Raw genomic sequence first — 17,330 nt, forward strand, 5'->3', positions numbered from 1 at the left:
AGTATACTTCCTTACACTGCTTTGTCTCATAAGTAAACCTATTTATTTCTCTCAGATATAGAAAAATTACTTTTTTTTAATGAGTGATCTGCATGTGTCCTGCTAATTTATATCCCTTAGCATTATAGCAACTATGCTATCTAACCTTGACCTAAAGTTTCAGCCATTACTGAATGTGCCCCACTTAGACTTACTTGAATTAACCATTCAAAATGTATACCCATCTCTTTTTTCTTCGTATTCGTAGAATAAACTTCTACCAAATCTTAAAACATTTAGCAAAGACAAAAATCCACACCCCAAAACTTAGTATCTAAAATGACAGATTTTGCTATTTACCTAGTTACACAGCAATCAAGCAAAACCCCTGTGGCTTGAGAAAGAGCACTGGAATAGGAAAGCATTTTGAGGCCAAAAGGGGAACATTTTGTAGGGAAGAATGTTCAGGAGGGAGTCAGTGCTAGTTACAGCACACCCAGTCATACTAACATACCCACCTGCTGAGTGGAAAGATTGCCAGTGTAAACCCTTAAACCCCGGAATGCTGATGATTTCATTGAGTTGTAAAGCTAAGGCATGTCATAACAAGGCTGAAAGAAATCTGAGGAGAGGATTTTCTGCACACCTCAGCCAGCACTGCCCACATGAGTTGTGGTTGTGCTGTTGACTAGAGCAAAGGAAGCTGCAAGAGAATTTGTGGAGACCAGCAAGTTGAGCAGATTATCTATGCAAGGCTACCATAAACACTAAAAAGAGAGTGAATGATGAAGTCCTGAGACAAAAGGAAATATGTATTTCAGCATGAGTGTCTTAACAGGAAACTATTACTCCAGAACATTTAACAGCCCCATAATTAGGGTGCAATTTTAGAATATTTGACACCTGGACAGAAGCCCTAGCTTGTAAGCAAAGCTAATAATAAATTTAAAGATGGATTACAACTTCCAGGAGAGTGCCCTAAATAAATGAAAGTGAATAAACTTTCTCTTAAATTTTTGTGAGGCCTAGTCTGGTACAGACATAGGCCTACATAGGCATGAGCATACCTAGTTTGAGACTGGAATGCATTCTCTGGGGTAAATTTAGTTCCCAGAAACTTGGGTGTGTATAGAGGCAGTCAAGAACTGACCAAAAGGATCAGAGTAACTTGATGATTAATTGTTAATTATTTACCTGAAGTGGTAGTTGGGCACCCAAGTTGTCTTTGTGGTTTCAGCCTCTTGTGCTTTATGGCACGAGTGCCCAACCATCAAACAATGCTGCTCACTTCATTTCCTTGTGAATGGTTTTAGATCATGACCTTTTCCAAACCTTTCCATGGAAATACTGAAGTTACCATTTCATAGAGAAGTGAGTAAGATGGTGGGAGGCTGCTAGTTTACATTTGCATTTTCAAGGACAGAGAAAAAAACCACATGAGACTTGAAGTGTACAATACCCAAAAATACACTGCTTTATAAGAGAAAACAAAAGGTTTTAACAGGAAACTAGTGGATGAAGAGGAGAACTTCACATGTAATGTTGTTGGCTTTTACTGAGACTTACATAGTTTCATTTGAAAAAATCAATAAAAACTGACTTATCTTTGGGAACAGTGTAATGTGGGTTGCAAAACCACTGGTGTACAATAAAGCCATGTTGCTTGTTTTGGTTTGGTTTGTTTTTTTTTCCTTATCCAGTTTAGCATCAGCAGGCTTTGTTTCTTCTTTGTCTAAAACCAGCACCTTTATTAATGTCCTGCAAGAGTAAGTCAGAGTGCATTAATTATATTTTCAAATAATGTCATTTGAATTAGAGCTGAAAGCGCTATTCAGAACAAAGAAATAACAAAAAAATATGTAGGGAATTTAGTCATCTCTGCTGAATATAATGACATCTTTGGAGGAAGAGGATAAGCTAAAGATAAATAATTTAAACACAAATGTCCAGTACATGGGAGGAAATGTAGGAAGTGAGAGGTGTTCCTAGGCAAGTAAGCGTGGGCAGCTCTGACTGCTGCCAGAAGAAACTTTCGCAAAGCATTAGTGAATATGCTAATGTGAGGCACCAATCCAATGCCATCTAGTCACAGAGGACTCTTGAGTTCTGGGCAGGTTATTAATGAAAGATGACATATGAGCTGTGTTCAGAGACAAGGAACAAAAGTGGCCAGAGGACAAAAGGAGTGGTGCATTAAATAAAACACAAAAAAACTCAGAAAATTTGCCCATATGGTGCTTACTGCATTATCATGGTCCAGCTAATCTCCCAGATCAGCTGTGGAGGAAAGCACCTATGAACAGAACAGAAGACAACCCGTGTGAAATGTTCTGGTGCCTGATGTCCCCTGTATGTTGTCCCCAGTCAAGAACACATTTGGCACAGCATCATGCTTCTGGCATTGGCCAAATCCAGACATATGATTGAAGGAAATGTGATTTGAAGATTGTCAAGAGAGCAGCAAGGGAAGGGCTGCTCCACAAAAGAAGGCAATCCAGGAGCCAGGGGTGTGAGCTGTCCTGGTAGGGATGGCATCCTCACCAGCAGGAGTCAGTAACACAATCACCACAGAAGGCAAGTGCTCTGGCTCCAGTGACCTTCCAGTGGTGCAGGTCCCAGGTGAGGGCACCAAGGACCCTGTTGGGGCAACGAAGACCCTGTTACTCTCCGAGCTCTTACAGAAAACTGTGGAAAAGTTTTAAAGGAAATCCTTTCTGAGCCATACCGGTACTTAGTAATGGTTAGTTATGTCAGCTAACTTTGTCATTTAAATGTTAGATGTTTACAGTGAAAACCCTTCTGAGCTACTCACCTCAAGTCTTTTTCTGTAGTTGTTAAGTGAAAATGCACTTTAAAGAAGCAAATAGCTCATTATAACTGTTCTGTGGGTCAGTTATGCATTACATGCTGCAAGTGCCTGTTTCTCTCCAGTGATTGTAGGGAGCTGCTGGTGCCTATCCCAGATGAAGATGTTATCCTAAGTCCAGTTATGTGAGTGCAGGTGGCTGGCAGATCAGAACTGGGGAGTCTTGGGTATGTGGTGAGGGACTCCCAAATGAAATGATGTGTTATGGAAGCATATGATTGTATCATGATGACCATCATAATAAATGATATATATAATTTTTATGACCATAAATTATATCTATGATTTTTATGACCACATAATGATCATAAAAATACACACCAAGGGTATGGGTGACTGCAGTTGTAACAATTGCACAATCAAGTATGCATTTATACAAAATAATGTTTTAACGATTTAATAATTCAGCTTTTGGGGAGAAATAAATGATAGTAATTTACAGATTTCCTTTCAGTGAGTCCTCAAAAGCTAAACAACTTAAACAACTGCAGCCTGCACTAAATTTATCTGTACTTCATGTATTTTTAATTTGCACTGAGGAAGAAATGCACTTTGCTTGGCTCCTTGCAGGGCATAGCATTACTGAATAATTGTTTAAATTCCTTATGTTTCTGGAAAAGGAGTTATTTGTCAATTTTACATTAAAAATGAATGAAAGAAAAGCTCCCCTGAAACTGCCAAATGCTTTGTTTCTAAAGAATATTGATCTGGATTTTCCAAGTGAAAAACAGAATGTTCAAAGAGTACCCATTTTACAGGAGCAAAGTGACCAAAATTCTTTATCTTAAAAACTAAAGTGACTGATTAGATGCAGTGACACTGCATAGAGTTTTGTTATTTTTTTTTATCCTTGGCCACTTCTTTATACTCCAGATCCCACCAAAAAAAAAAAAAACAACCCAAAAAAACAAAACAAAAAAAAACCCACCAATAAAACCAACCCATTTGGGTTAGGTTTTAGGACTGGTGGCCTCAAATATGCTCAGCAGCTTCTTTTTGTTGGAGTCCACTGTTGTAAGAATTGTCACAAATAAAATGAAGTGGGTGTCAGGCTCCTGCCGAAGATAATTTATTTGAACACAAACTGAGAGAAAACTTGCTGAAGCAAATGTAAGTATATTTCTTCAGTAGTTGGCTCAGTCTGAAAAAGAATTTCATAAAGGGAAGCTGGGTCTATTTGATTTCTCACCCCTACCACTTTCACAGCAAGCAGATTTAAAGGTTACTTAATATTACCAACTGTGAGCACGAAGCATCGATTTGGGTTTTGTGTTTAGTATCTGTATACAACTCATTGTAATTTGGAACAAAGTACACATTTTTATTCCAAACAGAAAAGATGGCTTGTTTATGGTTAATGCCACCTGCCGTTTTCCTTCAGATTACGTGAGTTTAATATGTTTGACATCAGAATAAATCTTAGAAACTTGACACCAGTGCTGGTTTGAAGCTGTAACACACAGATGTAGGTATGCCAAGTTTCACAAGTCCCTCTTTGATTTCAAGTCCACTGGCAGCTTAACTCTTGAAGTTCTGGTTTCCTTGGGGTCCAAGTTGTTATTTTTAAGATGATGCCACAGGTTCTGGGTGTGCTTAGAGATATCATTCAAGCAGCTGAAACTGAGAGACTGACAGCTACCTGAGTCTGAAGCCCAAGGGCTGATCCTAACCTGGGTATTTCCCCTACCTTTCTTGCCCTGTGGCCTGCTTGTGAGACTTACACCCCATAGAGCAGCCCTAAAGTAGGGGAGACTGTGAGGTACTACTGCAGAAGTCAAGAATGTGATGATGACAGCTCTTCTCTGGGATGTGGTGTCAGATCTTGTACAGAAATTGGGCAGTGTAGGAACAGGAGCAAAATTGTCACTAGCTGAGTAAGTGTTTCAGCCTCTGTGCTAGTGGCCAAGTGAGCCTCAGCTTCGGCAAACTGAAAACAGGCTTAGGAAGTTGGGGTGGTAAGTCAGTGAAATCACAGAGGAATCCAGGCTGTATGACTGCTTCTGTGGGCAAATCCTCTAAAACCTGTGTCATTGAGTGGGGGAGGACGTGTGATGAGAGTGCTGGGTGGGGATCAGCGCCTTACTGCCTCCAGGAGATGAAGCTTGGCAGTTCTCCACTCACCTCACTGGTCCATGGGCACTTTTACTTGAACATCTGATTCCCATACTGTGTTGTATACAGAGCTCTGGCATGTTTTTGGGCTGCTATTGCCAGTGGACAGCAGAGCTAATTAAAAAAGAGAAGTTCTCTGAAGACTTTGGACTTAAATCAGGGCTGTCATAAGATTTTGCAGTTCTCTACAATTGGTTTTACTCTCTGTTCTGTGGACAGTATTTGCTATTTTGCTGTGATGTGAAAATGCAAAACTGTTTTAATAATACTGAATTTTTGTTCCCTGTTTCCATGGATACTTTCAGAAAAAAGTAAGTAGAATATTGGTGATGTTGTGTTTGTCTGTGTGCATCTGGCCTGCTTGATCATACTGTTAACAACACTTTCCTCACTTGAACTGTGTAATTGATCACCAGCTGGTGAAATGATCAAATTGAGCATTTCACACTAGCCTGATATGACACACTCTTTATAAGAACCACATCAACAGTGTGTGTGGCATGCTGAGAAAGGGCAGAGTGCTGTAGACAAAGTCTTAATGTTAGGACAGCCAGAATATCTGTGTTGTTTTACACAAATTTGGTACAGTGACTCGCTGTAACTGTGGGAGACTTTCCTAACAGAAGTAGAAATTAAACAAGGTGACTGTTGGTGCCATTTCTCCTGTCCCACTCTGTTTAAGTGTCTGGTTTTTTACCTATTCTTTCTTTGGTTTTCCTTTCTCTCAAAGAAGAGGGGGTGAAATTCAGGCTACCAAGCAGTGCTCAGTAACAAGCACCAGAGTAGCTGAGTGCAGTTTGTTCACTGTTCCACAGTGCAGTCTCGATCAAAGATCTCCAGCTGTGGGGCTGCATGGCTCCCTTGAAGCACTACCCAGCAGGCAGTCACTGGGATCCACTGATAAGGCTCTGTCTGCATGGGTCATGTGCTTGATGTCTCAGTAGGAGATCCCCAGAGATGGAGAACTCAACATGAGTGGGCTCCTGTTGTCTGGAGGATGAAGGGGTGTGTGGTGAAAGGGAGATGTGACAAGGCAGATGTGCAGTAGAGTTGGTACCCAAGGCTGTCACAATGTTCCCACACAAATGAGGTCTGAGATCCCCACCTGTACTGTGCTAATAACCATGTGCTCTGAAGGGTCACAGGACTGACCAGAATTACTGCTGCTCAAATGTATTTGTCAGTTTCCTGGGCTCCCTTTGCTGGCTTCTCATCTGGGGAAATTCAAGTATCTGGAAAGCAGACTGTAGAAGTTTAGTATAGTAGGAAGGGGTTGAGGCTGGAGGCACTTCTGAAGTGCACTTGGGTTTAAGATAAACTTGGAGATCCAATAAACATCATACTGACTGAAAATGTGGTTTGTGGGCACTTCTTTCTCTCAGTCACTGTGGTGTTCCTGTTCTTCACAGTTTCCTTGTTCTCGCTGCTTACAAAACAATCACTTGCATGGCAGTTTGGTCTGTGAAAACCAGTCTGCTTCTTGCAGGACACAGCAAAAAGGAATAAAACCTCTAGAAAAGCTGTCAGGATATTGCTTGGTGCAATGAAAATTATTTGAATTCTGACTAGAAGATCAAGAATTATAATTTAAGTGTAAATTGAAGAATTCTGAGCTAATAAAGTTGTCTTAACTTTTTTTTTGTTAAAACAATGATTTTCTTTACCATAAGGGAGAAATTCCTTTTATTTTAGCTCTGAATACCTATTATTCTCTATGTTGTTAACCATAATCATAGACACACAGTACCAGCAAAATGGAGAACGAAAGTACAGGAGCCAAGCAAAAAGAAATTGAACATACTATTTATTAGGTAGAACATTCTTTCGCATCAGGTCTTAAACTCCAAACTTCACCCCATTCCTTTAGAGGAAGGTGTTCTAAAATACCGTACTTCAAGCATGAGCTTAAAGAAGTTTTCTGGAAATGGGTTGCATTTGAGGAAAGTGTTTTTCATATGCATAATGGGTTGGAGGGCTTGTAATAAAATATTTGGTTTAGATCCTTCTGAATTCTTATTGGTTCCAACAGTGACAGCTACAGTGACCTAAGCGATGACAGCTCTCCAGAAAAAGAGTTTCCTTATTCTGACACAAGCTGAAACGATTGTATGAGAGCACAGAAATGGATGATGCTATTGAGGTAAGCTGAAATGTTTTGGTACTCCTTTATGACACTGATTTATTCTAGACTTAAAACAGGAGATAAAGTTGACTTAATTCTTGTAATTTTGTTTAAAGTCCCATCTGAGAGCTTATGTCTTCTTTCTTGTCTGTAGCATTTAATTGTTTTTGTTTCTGCTGCTTAAATCTGCAATTGAGATGCTAAAATCTGCTAAGTGTTTTGGGTACATCTTATGTGTAGGATGCTGTACAAAACCAAGATGTGTTAGAGTTTGAAGATACATTAAAAATACATTTTTAAATTATGGGGGGGGGACAGGGACAGTTCATGTCTTCAGTTTACAAGTTGGATTCACTTCAAGTACACTATATAGAGATGACTTTGAATTTTGCATTAATATTCACCTGTAATTACATCTGATGCATTGATACCACAAAGACATCCCAACATAAACGCTTGGTTTTAATCTGCAGTGATAGAGATACAAACAAGTTTTATAAAATTGTAGCTTTGTTTGCCATAGGCTTTGCCAGAGTGGTGTTGGATTGGTTGTTTATTCACTTGTAAGCATGGTAGTAATACATTTCCTTTCAATTTGGAGGTTGTATTTCCTGTGAGACACCTGATCTCTGCAGGATCTGGACTTGAAACTTAGTCTTACTTTATTTTTCCTATGCAGATTCGTCAGAGCTGGGGCTGGTATGGCACTCATTCAGCTTCTCAGTATTTCTGAGCACTTCTGTAAGGAGGGCACAGCTTTCCCCTCTGATTATGTTTCACATGGTGTAGATGCTAAGCAGCTGTGCCAAGCAGACAATTAAGGCTACATATGAATGATGCATTTCTGCCTGATGGTCTCCTGATCAAAGTAGTGGCATGAGATACTAGAAATTGGAGTTCAGTCCTTAGATGCAGCATGGGTTTCTTCTGTGATTTTCAATTGAATTTTTTCGCTCTCATGTACCATGTGTTACAGATAATTATCCATCCCCAAACTATGAGAGTGAAGAACAGAATGTTAAATGAGTTAATGACCTGGTACATGTACATACAGTACTGATGCCTGTCCCAAAATAACCAATAAATAAGTAGACAAAATGTTCCTTTTCACTCTTTCCTGGATCCTTCCCATGTCCAAATATCACAATGGTTCTGTTTCTTGAGAGCAACACAAGGTACAGGATAGTCCCTCTGGAAAAGCCCTTGCTTCCCTCAATGGAATTTATGAATGGTAGTTCTCTGTTTACAGTCTCAGAGTGACTTGCTCAGTGCTTGGGTGAATGTACTGTTGTGATGCTTTTAAATGGTTATCAGTAGCCAAGCTGATTTTGTTGGAACACGTCACTAGTGGATACCAATTGTATTCAACAGAATTACTCTAGAAAGGATTAAATAACTAAATCCAGATATAAAAGAATGATAGAAGCATTGTCTCATTTATTTTTATCTCGTGATTAATTCTACCCATTAATCAGAGCTGGATACACATGTAGACTGCATTTAGCTTCATGGTTTTGCTTTTTGCTGTTTGATCCAGATGAAATGCAACTACTTGTGCTATTTACATAGGACTACTTTGAAATCAGTCAACAAATTTGAGTGAAAATTACAGAAGCATGAAATAAACTGAGTTACAGATGAAATAGTTTTAATAATTGATTTTTTTTTGCATTGATTTTTCCTTCCTCTCCCTCTTTTTATGTTACAGAAACTTGGGAACAGGACAATGTTGAATAGACAAAAGTAGAAGAGTAAGCTGCTTGCGGTCCTCATACTGTTTCTTTGTCTACTGTTTTCAATAATTCTCATTACAGATGACAGTTTTACTGTTCTGTAGCAAAAACTGTTCTGTATAAATGCTGTTTCTCTTCAAAAATTACCAAACGGTTGTGCACCTTAGCTGTTAATCATCATTCATCTTGTCCTGTATTTCAGAGTGATCTCAGGTGAATATGTATCAATTCTCTGGTTCGCAGCTGTTCTTGATTTGAAGGAAAATTTGACTGGTTTCAGTTTGCCTTAGAACAGGAAGACAAAATGCATTAGTTCTTGGGAATGAGGGGGAATGCACTAAAACATTTAAGGGAAGATTGTCGTATTCTTGAGCAGTAGAAAACTGTTTCAGGTTTTTTTCCCTATTAAGCTTGTATATAAATTGTTTACTTTATTTGCTGTTCAATATGTACAAATGAAAAATGGTTGCTGTATTTCAGCTCTTTGTGATTATAATAATTAATGTTGGATACAAAATTTTTCACTTCATTTTGATAAGCAATTTAATTTCATATAAATTCATTTGCTCTATTTCTCCTGGAAGCCTGATAATACTGAACGTAATTCTGACCTACAAAAATTACAGAAGTGATATTAGAAGGTGGTTTTGTATTTGTGTTTTGTAAGAGAGAAAGTAAATATGTTCATATGTTAAACTCTAGTTTGAACACTTGTGTGAAAGTCGTAGAAGAACCAGTCATAAACCTGGGGTGTTATCTGGGCTCCAGCTGTGCCACACTTAGTTAATTGCAGTAAATATGTATGAAGCAAATTCAGTAAGGTTCACTCTTGTTTTCTTGCATCCTGTGACCACTCCATCGTCGTGGCACTTATTCCCCTGTAGATTGGAATGATGTATTTTAATTTAGAAATCACAGGTTATTCCACTGCATCACAACTGCAGGCAGCCCTGCAAACCAGGGCTGGAGCCTGAGCCACTGGGACAGAAGAGTAAGGTGAGAGGTGCTGTTCTAGGTGTAAGGCTGGATCCCATCAGCAGTGGGGCATCATCAAATGTGTCACATCAGCTGAACTGATGGGCTCCAGATGCTTGGAACATACTTTACAGAAAAATTCTGAATTTTGACCATTGTGTTTCATTTTGGTTTTGGGCAAAGTGGCTTCTTTAATTCATCAAAAGTCAGTATCTGCACAAAAATGAAAAGCACCATGTTCATTATTACAGCTTTGTAAAACAGCGAGTTTGAGGGCTGTGCATTGCTCTCGAAAATCTCAGGTTACACAGTAAATTTGTCTCTTCACTAAAAGCAGCTTTAATGGTAATGAAACAAAATGTATTTTTATGGCAGCACTTTCCTCAAGTAGTTCGTGAATATGTGCCTTAGAAGTACTGACAGCAGAATTGGTGTCACTGTATGTCTTCCCCCATGAGAGACACTGGCCACTGCTTTGTGAAAAGTGAAGAATTTCCTAAGATTGTCTGTAATGTGCAAATGTATTTTCAAAACATTTTCAATAAATGGTGTTATTCGGAAGTGTTTGGGTATCTACTAAAGAATCATGGTGCCATTTGTGAACTGTGGTGTTAAGGAGAGAATTCATCATTTAATCATGTCCCAGTTATATTGTCTGTGAGAAAGTGAGTATCTCCAGTCAAGTATTGCATCTCAGCAGCATGGGTTCCTGTTTCACTGTCAGTTTTACAGGTGGGGTCCTTTAGCACCTGCCTAACGTACTTAGCATGTCCTACCCTGGAGCTGAGGTTTCTTTTTGTTTGAATATCACTTTTGCTACCTTTGGAACATGTTGCTTGTTGCCTGTGTATAGATTTGCAATTTGGAGAAATAGTGCAGTTTTGGAGCAACCTGTCTTACTACATGTGATTGATTTCCCACAACAACTGTTGTGCACCAGACCTCAGATCCTTTTGGATCTTTTGTATGCGTCCACTCCTCCTTCCCTTATTTACCTGCTCAGAGATAACCTTCATGTGCTAGGGTTTAATGCCTGCAGAGGTTGGATCTATTGAGGAGGATTTGCTTGACCAAATAGACTATTCCTCACCAGGCAGTTCTTGTGGGAGGGTGGGCCAGATGCTGCATTAGGTTGCTGTTTTTCTGAAGCTGTATTAATATCAGAGTGTGACTGTTGATTCAGAGTAGTACCAAAGAAGACTTTCTGTGACCCGAGATTCATGGGACTCTGGCATACTTCTCCTGAAACCCTCTAGAGGCATCTAAGCCCTGGCTTGCCAGGAAGACACTGGAGGTTTTTAGCAATGCCTTAAAAGTAGAGGTTGAGATCTCTGCAAGAACCTGTGTAAGCAGGAATTGCAGCCCCAAGCTAAAGGAAGGTTTTGGGAAAGAAAAGGCAAATTGTCAACAATCACAAGGGCAGGGGCTTGCTGCCCAAAAGGATGTGGAAGAGATAAGGGAGAGTCAAGTGTAAAAGCAACAAATGACTTACCAACCTGAGCTAACCTCCTCATGAGAGCTGTGTTACAGCTGCCATGGCAATACAAATGAAAGTTTGAAACCCTGTGTGTATCAATGACAGTAGGGAGTGTTGATTCCAGCCTAGAGGACTTCTGAGCTGGCAGCAAAGCCAGATCAGCACAGAAGTGAACAGGAGCTGTGCAAACCTATGTGGGACTGGCTGAAGCTCATTTCCCACAACTTCACTGTTTGCATACATGAGGTGACCAAAATCTGCTGAGAAAGGGAGTGAGGTGGAGCAAGGGGGAAGCAGAATAATATTGCCCTTGGGAGAACATGTGGCCTCTTCCAGCATCCTGCAGAAACTCACTGCAACATGACAGGGAAAGTAAACAAATGATACAATTGTTTATGTACCTAGGGCTGAATAACACCTCATCCTTGCACACAAGTAGGAGGCTTCTTCTCTGGGATGTCTGCATGGGAGTTGTGGTGTATTTCTGTGCCTCGGCATCTTATCCCATACAGTGCTTAGTTTTTCCCTGCTAGCAAAGTGAATTGGTAGCTGTTAGCTCTGTGATAACTTCCAGACAAACTCTCCCTCTTACCACTTCACCCTGTCCCCACTGGCTGGGACTTTGTTCAAGGATTTCTCACAGTTTCCCAGGTAGCAGCCTTTGTATTTTTGATGACAGTGAACTTAGTATCTCAGATATTTCTCCCTTTATTGGGTACTGTCTAGATTTTTCAGGTGTTCAGTTGTGTCTGAATTGGTAACTACCATGTTCTAACAGGGTGAAATGAATTAAGAACTCATCTAAAATAATTCTATTAAAAGAGTCTACATGTGTTTTACTATGTAGAAGGCTCATATTTGTATAGCTCCCCTAAAATGATTCAGAATCTTTATATCAGTGACTATTAGATGTCCAAAGAAAATGTCTGTGTTGCCTCAGTTGGAAATTCCCTCTGAATAGCAATTCCAGAAATGCTGATTTTCCAGTCTCTGGTTGATTGTCTTGATTTTATCTGTAAACATTTCTTTTAACCTTTTTTTTTTTTAATGTGAATTAACTTTTCATTAAAACACAAAAGTGGACCAGTTCTATTGTTTTTTATTCGTATAAAAGTAAGTAATCTTCAGCACTGTCTGGTTTCTTGCTCTTTAAAATACCTCATGGATTGCAGGATTTGACATCCTGCTGTGACCTAGCTGACCTACTGCTAGAATAAAGTCTATTCAAATGTCTTTCATCTTGTAAAAATTGTGTACTTTAATCTTTACACTTTGATGATTTGTTTGTATATGGAATATTTTCTCTGCTTGTAACATCCTAATTCATTTAGAGAAATTGGTTGCTTTATTGGACTCCTGGTAACATGCTCTCACAAATTTGGATCAGAGTCTAGAAAACCAGCTATTCCTGAAGTGTGGACAACATTCTGTGTTTCAGGAATTTTCCTGGAAAGGTAAGGCTATCTTTTCTACTCCTATGGACCCTAAGTTAATAATTTAAGAAAGTTAACAGTTGGAAGAATCTAGAGAAGTTAACAATAGCATAGTTTGGATAACCTAATGTTGGGGCTTTAAGAGTTCTAGTTTTTTTCTGTTAAAGGAATTTCCCCCCCCCCACATACTGTTGCTAAGAGGACAAATCGCTGGGTACTTAAGGAAAACAAAGAGCTACCCACTGGGGGTGGGGTGCGCCTGGCTACTCTTTTGTTTCACCTGGGTGTGGGGGCAGTCGGTTTCTTCGTTCGAGAGAGAGAAGGAGTCTGCTTCTTCGGCTGCTTTTCCTCACTACCGGAGAAGCCCCGGGATCCCAAGCCCGCCTTCCCTGCCCCGCTGGGAGCCGGGCTGTGGCCGCCCTGCCCCGCCGCTGCTTCGCGCCTTCGCTTCACTGTAGCCGTGCTCGTCCTGCCTGCCCAGACCTCCGGGGGGTTCCCCGTTTGGACATATCTCGTCTGCCACCCGGGATTTGTGCTCGTCCCTGCCGTTCCAGCCTGCTGTTCCCGAGGCTCCGGCCGGACACCGGGATCGGCTGCCCAGGGGTTTGTGAAGCCTTTGTCCCATCCCTTCCCGGGATCCCAGGGCACCGGTGCCGCGAGCTCCCCGAGCTCGCTCCGGAGCGCCCCCTGCAGCCGCGGGGGAACCATCGCACCTGCCCTGCTCACCGGGAGCCGCCAGCGCCCCTGCCGGCTGCGAGCGGAACTGCACCCGAGGGGAAAGGGCCCGACAGCCGAGAAGGCTGGGACTGGGTTTGTGATTGTTCGCTGTTACTGCCATAGATATTGCTGCTTGTTTGACTGGTTATACACATATAGATATATAATAGCAAAGAACTGTTATTCCTATGTCCCATATCTTTGCCTAAAAGCCCTTGATTTCAAAATTATAATAACTCGGAGGGAAGGGGGTTGCATCTCCCATTCCAAGGGAGGCTTCTGCCTTCCTTAGCAGACACCTGTCTTTCAAACCAAGACACCTAAGTACTGACCCAAGTCTTGGATTAAAGCATAATCCAAGACTCCATATGTTTAAAGGAGTAGTTAGGATAGTTTGCTCTGAGCTTCTGCATAACATGTCCTCATCCAACAGCAGCTTCAATAAACCCCTGATATCACAGAGTCAATCAGAGCAATAAAACCACGACTTTAGGCGTCTTTTTGTTTGAATAACACTTTTGCTACCTTTAGAACATGCTCCTCATTACCTCAGTATAGATTTGCAATTTGGAGAAATAGTGCAGTATTGGAGCAAACTGTCTTACTTCATGTGATTGATTTCCCACAGCAGTTGTTGTGCACCAGACCTCAGATCTTTTCAGAGGAAATAAAATTCGAAGATTCGTTCAAAAACCTGGTGTGATTCGGTTCTGAACCCACCCAAGGAAAGAACACTGCCACAGATGCCTCTGACGTGCATCCAGTGAGTGTGTGCCAATAGAAAGCTTTCAAACCATGGCATGTTCCTGTGATACCCAAAAATGTTTTCTATCCTGTATGGGTGTTGTATTCACCTTCCTATCAGCTTTGTTTTGTTTTGTTTTGATTTGTTTCATTTTGTCGTTCTTGTTGAAAGCTTCCTCAAGCTTCCACACAGGCACCATGCTCTGAGTTGCTGGGGACGTGTTCTCACTAAGACCAGAAACCAGGCAGCACAATCCTGGAGTCCCCTGACCTGAGTCCTCTTTGAGCTTGGTAAGTGTCCTACTTGAGTGATGAGACACTGCAAAATGCAGCATCACAGACAGTCCTTGTGGGCCTTGTGGGCCAGGCTTACATAAGCACCTAAATATTGATGCCTGTATATGAGCTCCTCACCGCAGGCTCCTTTTGTACTCGGCAGACAAACCAGGAACTTTTCAGTCATCCTTAGCAGATCAGATCAATCACCTGTGGGTATTGTTTTTTTCTTGGCATGAACCTTACTAAAGAGCCTGGCCTGAATGTCTGAGATACATACGTTTGGTGAGATGATTCTATTTCTGATGTATAGGTGCTGAACTGGGAATCAGTCATTACCATCAGCTCATTGTTACTAATCAGCTAGATATATCTGTCTCCCTTGTTTTTGGGTGCTCAGTTGAGCAGTCTTGTGGTGGGCCAGTGAACATACATTACAAGGGACAGAGAGTTCTCAGTAAGACAAGTCCCCAGTACCACAAGAACCACTTTATGTTAGGGTGACCAGAAAAGCTTCTCCCAGGATGCTTGTTCTGTTATGTTAATCTGTCCCAGTTTGGATTCCCCGGTTGCCTGTCAGCCTCTACCCCTTGTCGCTCCCCCAGAGCTTCCCCATTGGTCCCTGTTCCCCAGTCCCGCCTTTTCCCCACCCCCAGATAAAACTGAGCTTTGGGATCGTGTTTGGATTTGCCTCTGCACCCTTCGACAGCGTAGCAGCAATAAATGCTCCTGGCAGAACGCACACAAATGCCCTTCTCGACTCTTTGCTGCCGACTGTAGCACTGAACCCACCCGTGCATCTGTGGGGGCACACGGGACCCCACGGAGCCAGGCAGGGACAGTATTACAGTCTCACCCCTGAAGAGCCTGAACTTCCCCAGAGTACAAAATTCATTCTTCTCTTGGGCCTCAAACCCATTTTCGTGCTAGTCAAAGTCTGGAATTTAGCAACCCTTTCTTGCTGAAGCCCAGCCAGGCGCCTGTCCCTGTGTGTCCCCAGTGTGGGTGCTTGGGTAAACGTTCTGACCGCGCTTGCTGGGACCAGCTCCACGCAAGACACAGCAGCAGCAGAGTCTGTTGTCATGAGTTATTGTGCAGTGCCTTCCTCCCTCGACAAATAATAATCCTTTTCCCAGAGCACTCCCCCAGGATGTAGGAGACATGACCAATTTCTTCCTGAGTTTCAGAAGCAGCCAGGCCCCCTCTCCTCTGGGGGCTGCCCACTCCACAAGGTTAAAGCCAGTTCTCAGTACCAGCATTCATAGCTCTCATAGTATCAGGACCATCTGCCAAATTCCTCACTGGTCCTGTGTTGGAGAAACAGCCAGCATATGGTGAGGCAACAAGAGGTTCCTTGGGAGGGAGGGAGAGCACCTGAGCCCATGTCTTTAGACTGTGTATGAATTTTAAGTAGATACTGAACAAAAGACAGAAACTGTGATTGGAAAAGGAGCCAGAGCACAGGACTCTCATTTGTTAAACCAGTGCCATAACAAAGTCTTTCTGGTTTTGGGCAAGTAAGTCTTCAACCCTGTTCTCTGGGGTGGCACAGACTGAACAGGAAGGAGTGATAGCACCTCACCTCTTTTTTCTCTCCTATGGATGGAAGTTGCTGCATCATTGCTTTGTCCATCCAGTTATTGTTCCTGCTGGCTTGTGAGAGCCTGTGCCAGCTTGTACTTCTGCTAGTGCCAGCCTCAGGCACTAGCTTATTATCTTTGCTGGATATGCTGCTCATCATCTGTCCTACCCAGGATTTTAATTTAGTTTATTCCAAAAAGGGATAGAAGGAAGCCTGTACACATAAAAGAAAACTATTCTCAGTGTCGTTCCAATGCCTGGAAGAGCTTGAACTCTTCTTGACATAGCTGCCTAATAATATGCCTTGGTTGAGTCTCTAGGTTTGAGAAATTGAGAAAGCATCCAAAATTTTGAACATTGACTTCTAGGGCTTGTGGCTGGCTAATGTACTTTCCCTGTGTTTAGTCTTGGGAGCATAATGTGCCATCTTTTACAAAGTTTGGTCAGTGCTAGTGTATAGTGGAATATAAAGCAAGTTCAAAATCTAAAGGTCTTTCTGTGTATGTTATCTTACTGCCAGACATTTGTTTACAAATTTACAGGGATATCACTCTTGAGAGTCTCTCCTCAGTTTTACACAACCTTTAAGAAAGAAAGGTTTTGACCAACAAAGGTTTCTCTCCAACTCATTGAAGATACAGAGCTCTCCTCTAACTACATGAAGTTAGAGAGCAGTGTAATACTGTGAGCTAGAGAGAATCAGTCCTCCTGAGGGGCATGAAGTAGGAGGTTTGCTACTCACATAACTAATTGAATTAGGGATGAGATTATACATGTAATGATTTGCTCTTTACTCTGAGTTTGCTGGGGAACAAAGACATGATTGCTTGTTAATTGGAGAAGTGTGTAGAAGAACGGCGATTGTGTTATTTGAGACTTTTGACAGAAAGCTTACTAGGGCGGGTCAGAGGAATCACACAAAGTTCATGCTTATGTACTTTTTATGTACATAAAAATGTAAAAGTTCAGCCAAGATCATAGCTTAAAATATGACTGCAAAGTAAAAATCTAGGTACAAAATGTGCCAGTGGCAGTCCTCTGAAACTGCTTTTTCCAAGATGATTTGTTCAACATCTGTTGGTCGTCTCATTGTGTGAGAAGAATATGTGAGCGTGAAAAAGATAAAAGACTCAGTCTGTTTGTTTTGTTCTTTAACAATAAGGAGCCCTAATTTACAAGGCTGCTAATTTATGTCATTTTTGTTCCTACTGCACAGGCTTAAAAAATTCTGGTAATATTTGCTGTAGTGTTCAGGAACATAAATCTGATAAAAGAATGAGTGTCTGCTGCTGTCTGAACCAATACCCTCTGCTGT

The 17,330-nt window shown here is 41.3% G+C and overlaps 1 protein-coding gene across 2 annotated transcripts in view; it reads left to right on the forward strand.

Annotated features, from left to right (window-relative positions):
* The window catches only part of CTPS2 (CTP synthase 2), a 61,613-nt gene extending 51,265 nt beyond the window's left edge, over positions 1-10,348 (forward strand). Inside the window, exons 18-20 of one of the 2 annotated variants that reach the window (XM_042037342.1) lie at positions 5,263-5,268; positions 6,987-7,097; positions 8,788-10,348. In XM_042037342.1, coding sequence (XP_041893276.1) covers positions 5,263-5,268; positions 6,987-7,056 — 76 coding nt within the window. In that variant the 3' untranslated portion in view covers positions 7,057-7,097; positions 8,788-10,348. The remainder of the gene's footprint in view (positions 1-5,262; positions 5,269-6,986; positions 7,098-8,787) is intronic. The other variant, XM_042037351.1, reaches the window with a different exon arrangement.
* Positions 10,349-17,330: the final 6,982 nt, after the last annotated feature.

Source organism: Corvus kubaryi, unplaced genomic scaffold (genome assembly GCF_017639235.1).
Source record: "Corvus kubaryi isolate FWS band 111438036 unplaced genomic scaffold, C.kubaryi_AGA036_p1.0 133, whole genome shotgun sequence".
In the NCBI taxonomy this organism is placed as follows: Eukaryota; Metazoa; Chordata; class Aves; order Passeriformes; family Corvidae; genus Corvus; species Corvus kubaryi.